Raw genomic sequence first — 5033 nt, 5'->3', positions numbered from 1 at the left:
CCTTTTCATATTACTTGGTATTGGCTTTCTTTTAAAAAGTGAATTGACTATCAGAGGAGAACATGGTGGACTGGTGCATCCCCTTAATATCCTGTTTAGCTGACCTTTGGTGCTGCCCTCTTGTGGTCACTGGAGAGGGGATAAAGTGCAAGCATGTAAACAGCAGGTGACTCCAGGTCCACCCTCAGATAAATCCTTGCCCTCAGCACTAGTCACATCTACTGCTGCAGACTCTTAACTGTTCATCAACACACTATCTAACATCATGCTTTTACATGAGTTTACAGACAAAAAAAACAAATGAAATAAAAACACAGCCTCACAGTTAAAGTTAAAGTCATTTATGGGTGGACATGTCTGTGCGAAAGTGATTTTTTGAGTCCACCATGTACATAAAGCGTTACAGCAGGTTCATTCAATTCTACCTGCTGTTGTGTCTCTGTAAGCACAGCAGTGACCACTTACATAACAGTCACACAGGCACTGCAGCTCCCGCTGCATCTGTGTTCTACTAAAACACTGAAAATATGCACTGGCGTGTTCTCCATCATGTACGAGACACAGGTTTTACCTATTTATACACTTACACAGTATATTCCCAGCGGTTTGACGTCATTGTAATTGGCACTGCGATGAAAGACGTCCTGCTGTAACACACACACACACACAAACACACATACTGCAGCAGAGTGAATACAGATATTGATTAGAGAACAGTGGAAAAACAGCTTCATCACTGTCATCTGTCCCACAGCTCAAAAGAGAGGAAAGTCCTGCAGCTTTTATCCGGCTTCCGTCTCCTCGTTTTACTACAGTTATCAGCTGAAGCTGCGGCTCTAACGGATGTTGAGTTTTCTTCACCGTTTGTAACAGTGACAGTGTGTGAGGGGGGGCGAATGTGAGAGTGGATAAAAATCCTTGTCTGGTCTATAAAGCAGGATACTGTCCAGGCCTGAATAATTTAGTAGAAGTTGCTCTCTAATTCAAGAGGCCTTATGATCTCGAGTGTTGTTCTAGCTGCCGTGAGTTACGGCTGCAAACGATTCCCCCGAGGTTCTGTTGCATTGCATATGCAAGCACAAAAACCTAAGACTAGTATTTAATCTTACTCCGGCTCTGTGCAGCACATGTTTCCGGGGGTCATCTATCATTTTTATGTTGACAAAATGCTTAGCCATAATTCATTCCAACCTCATAAACGCACACACACACAAACACAAACACAATGTCAGCGGTTCTGCATAAAACACACACTATACAATTCATTCTGGCTACTGGGAAACGTAGGCATAGGCCGATCCTCGCAGGTCTTGCACATGCTGTGAAGGTTACACGATGAGACTTGTCGTTTGAGCAATATTTAATACAACTTTTTATTATTTTAGGGCAACTAATATGCTCCCAAAGTTACAAGCCGTCTTCTCTCTGTAAAACAAAGTCTTTGTTTACCGCACGTGAAATAGAAGTGCTTTTGAGACACGCCAAATATATAAAGCTTTTCCCCATTCTCGCCTCTGCAACTAATACTTTATTTACAGGATAACAATTGCGTCTTCTTTACAGGACGCCAGCCGCCAAACTGTCACCCCACGCCGCCATCCTGCAGATTCTGTTGCAGCAACAACGACCGGGCTCTTTCATTGATCTGATGAATTGCATCATCGCGATATATAATGTAATTTCCTTCCTGAGCTTGCAGCATTTGCTGCTCAACCAACTGTCAAGTCTCTCCTTTCAGTCTAGACAAATATCGACTGGTTCCTGTTGCTGAAAGTGATTCGATCAGAGTCTGAAGGAGAGCACACGCGCACACACGACCGAAAATGTTACCCCCGTGCATTTTAAGCACAAAGGATTCTAAAATAAACGCCTTCAGCTTCAAAATGTGTTTTTTTTTTAGCATGTCGGGTGTGTGTGCGTGTTCATCTCAGGATTGGCATCTCGAACTGCTCTCTCCATGCTTTTAGTTTTAGTGATCTCCAGAGAGATGAGAGAGAAAGCAGAAAGAGGAGCAAGAGGGGGGAAAAAAGGGAGTAGCTTTTACTTTTAATGCCAATAGAAAAAAATGAATGACACCCCAAAGATGCTCTTTAGAGGCCTTTATGAATATAAAAAAAGCCAGGGAAATGAGGAGTTGTAACAAGTCAACTGTGCTGCTATGGAGCAGAAATTTAGAAAAAAAGTTTTTATTTTATAATGAAAAGTTACCTTTTTTTTTTTAACATTAACATGCCTGTTTTTGAAATAGACAATTGGTTAATTGAATCTAAACTCCCAAATGCCATGTGTTACCCAAACAGACGAACATCGTTGCTGGCAAAGACCTTGAGGATCAGGACTTGGTCTGTCCGTGCAAAGACAGGGATGCTTCACCAAATATCTCTTTTGTTTGATGGCAGTATAACACTTACTTGGACACACACCAAAACATCACATTCTGCAGACACGCGTCAATGTGAAGATGTGTTTTCAGTCCTTTCCTAATTAAAAAAAAAAAAATCAAAAAATCAAGGGTTTTTAAATGTCCAAAATTGTGATTTCACTTATTTGTATTTGCAATGGTTCATTTAGTTTTACATTATTTAAATAACATCCTTTCCCCATCTAATTCATTTCTGACAACAAATTCATAAACATCAGTGCGTCTTTGTCACTTTTTATAATCATCAAAATACTGTAAAATACTTTTTACAGTAAGTACATACTGTATTTGGTTTAAAGAAGAACTGTGAGAATCATTTAGAACCAGGAAACGGTGATAACGAGCAGCAAGATGATATGAGGGAGCAAAACCCGCCCCCCTTCCTGCTTTTGCCATTTGATGTTGAGGCTGTGTTGCTAGGGGCAACCATCTGAGCAAGAGAAAATGGAGAAATCGGGAAATGGAGACAGCAAAGGTATGGCTGGCAGAAAGTGAGCCAAATGAGATCAGCAAAGAGGAGAGAGAGACCCAACGCATCAGCATTCTCACGCCTCACTCTGCCTCACTCGACCGAGCAGAGCTGATCAAATCAGACGATGGAGCAAAACAGTCAAGCAGAGGACACGACAGCCTGCCAGCATCAGCAGCATGGAGGCAAGGCTGCCCAATCATCAGCTGACATGCCCACGATCTCAGCGGCCAATGAGATGTCAGCAGGCTCCTCCCCTGCACAACTACTCAGATGCAGAGACGGCACAAGCCCCGCTCAGCTCTCCTACTAATGAATGGAGCAGCTCCCCGGCTGCATCACTGCTCATCTCTGCACCGACTGCCCCGGCTGCTCCGACTCAGGAAGACGGAGGGAAAACAAGGACGGCAGCAGCAGCTGAAGACTGACCATGAAGAGACGACAGAGAAGCAAAGACTACCTTGAGGGCACAGCAGAGACCATGGCAGCAGCGATTACAAACGTCGACCCACATCCAGATCTGCTCCCACCTAATTCCCCTTCACCGTCCTCGATTTCACCCCCTCTCCCTCCGTTAGCCATGCCGCCTTCTACATCTGCCTCAGCTCTCCTCGCTCTGGCCTCTCCAGCCACCAGACGCTCCATTTCCATGGGAGACTTCCGGAGGGTGACAGGGGCGCTACTAGCCGGTTCCGATCCCCCGTCCACCTCGGCCACGGTGCCCTCCTCCAGACTTGTCACCCCCAGCTCCAGCATGGAGTTCGAGGCGGCTCGGCGGCGGCTCCTGGAGGTGGAGGAGCGTCAGCGTGTCATCAGAGAGATGGAGCGGCGGCTGGAGGAGCTCAGACAAGTGTTTGTACACTCGGAACAGCAGGTGGTGGTCCATGGGGAGCTGGTGTCGAGGATTTCTAACGCAGCCCAGCAGGGGGAGCTGTACGTGGCCGAGAACAGCCAACGCCTGAAGAAAGGCCTGAAGTTCAAGAAACACCGACCCACCATCGTCTTCTCCTCCATGCTCGGACTCCGCACGTGCCTCCCCTGGCCTGTGAAGCTAAAATAGTACGACGAGAACTGATTTCAACTCTTGGAGACACATGGAGAGACTTCCATTCTTTGGCCATCACACATGGGCACTGCTGCTGTCAAATTTCCACTGTTCTGCTATTATATCCTGAGGCTGGTCCTCCCTCTCTTTAGAGTGCCTACAATAATCACAAATGCTAGTAAGGAGCTTCGTGTTCGGTGAACATCAGATGGGAAATTCTCTGGCTTGCAAACCAGTTCGGCCAGTACCAGTAATCTGTAATCTGTCCAGAATCTCATCACGCTCTCGTTGTTTTCACAGATTACTTTGCTGCTTGCTCTTTGCAGCGTTTCAGGAGAGAGATGGCACACTGACGTGGAAGCTGTGGTGCATGGATGAGTCATTTCTGGTGATGTGGGAGTAGTGGTTCAGAGTCAGACTGACCCCGCGAGGTAATAGGAGCTCTGCCGTCTTTTGTTTTATGCGGCAACGGACAAAAATAGCCAATGTGGATGTCAATCTCTCCAGCGGAAGAAAAGGAAAACAGGACACCGGATGAGGACACGAGTTAAAGGCGTCGTAGGAGAACGACAGCACAAGATTTAAAAAAAAGAGAGAAAACGCACAAATGAGTGTGTCATTGAAAGGCCCACTCGTTCAATAGCACAGATTTCATAAAACAATGGCCCGACAATGAAGCAGCAGAGGAGTTCACGTTGGGACAATTCCACCTGTGGCTTCTTTTCAACCAGTCACCTAGCAACCGCTCATCTCTCCATCTTAAATCTGCCTCCCGAGCGTACAACGTGTGTCCGGCAGAGCGCTGTCACTGCACCGCCGCTCGACAGCTGCAGAGACCTGCTGAAGGACTCACCGTGCAAGCTTATTGAACCTGGGTTTATGCATACTTTAGTAAGGAAAGGAAAATGTGTCCATCCCTGCAGATTTGACCCTGAGGCATCACCAGTGTAGTGTGTACATACACTATTTTAGGTAGGGCTAACATTTGAATTGTAGTTAGGGTCAGGCGTTACGTGGTTATAGTTAAGGTTAGGGATAAGGCTTTAAAACTGAAAGTCAGTGTGTGTGTGTGTGTCTGATGGAGAGAGGACAACCAG

At 46.0% G+C, this 5033-nt stretch overlaps 1 protein-coding gene across 1 annotated transcript; it reads left to right on the top strand.

Annotated features, from left to right (window-relative positions):
* Positions 1–2521: 2521 nt before the first annotated feature.
* Positions 2522–4132, top strand: LOC131445119 (uncharacterized). Its single transcript, XM_058615979.1, has one exon. The coding sequence runs from the start codon at positions 3322–3324 to the stop codon at positions 3949–3951; it is 630 nt and encodes a 209-aa protein (XP_058471962.1). The 5' UTR covers positions 2522–3321; the 3' UTR covers positions 3952–4132.
* Positions 4133–5033: the final 901 nt, after the last annotated feature.

The sequence above is a fragment of the Solea solea genome, chromosome 18 (genome assembly GCF_958295425.1).
Source record: "Solea solea chromosome 18, fSolSol10.1, whole genome shotgun sequence".
Taxonomy (NCBI): Eukaryota; Metazoa; Chordata; class Actinopteri; order Pleuronectiformes; family Soleidae; genus Solea; species Solea solea.
The sequence above is the reverse complement of the archived record's forward strand: the minus strand, read 5'-3'. Positions and strand labels throughout refer to the sequence as shown.

Excerpts from the sequence above, each read along its gene's own strand:
- LOC131445119 (XM_058615979.1), top strand. The coding sequence starts at position 3,322 with ATGAAGAGACGACAGAGAAGCAAAGACTACCTTGAGGGCACAGCAGAG.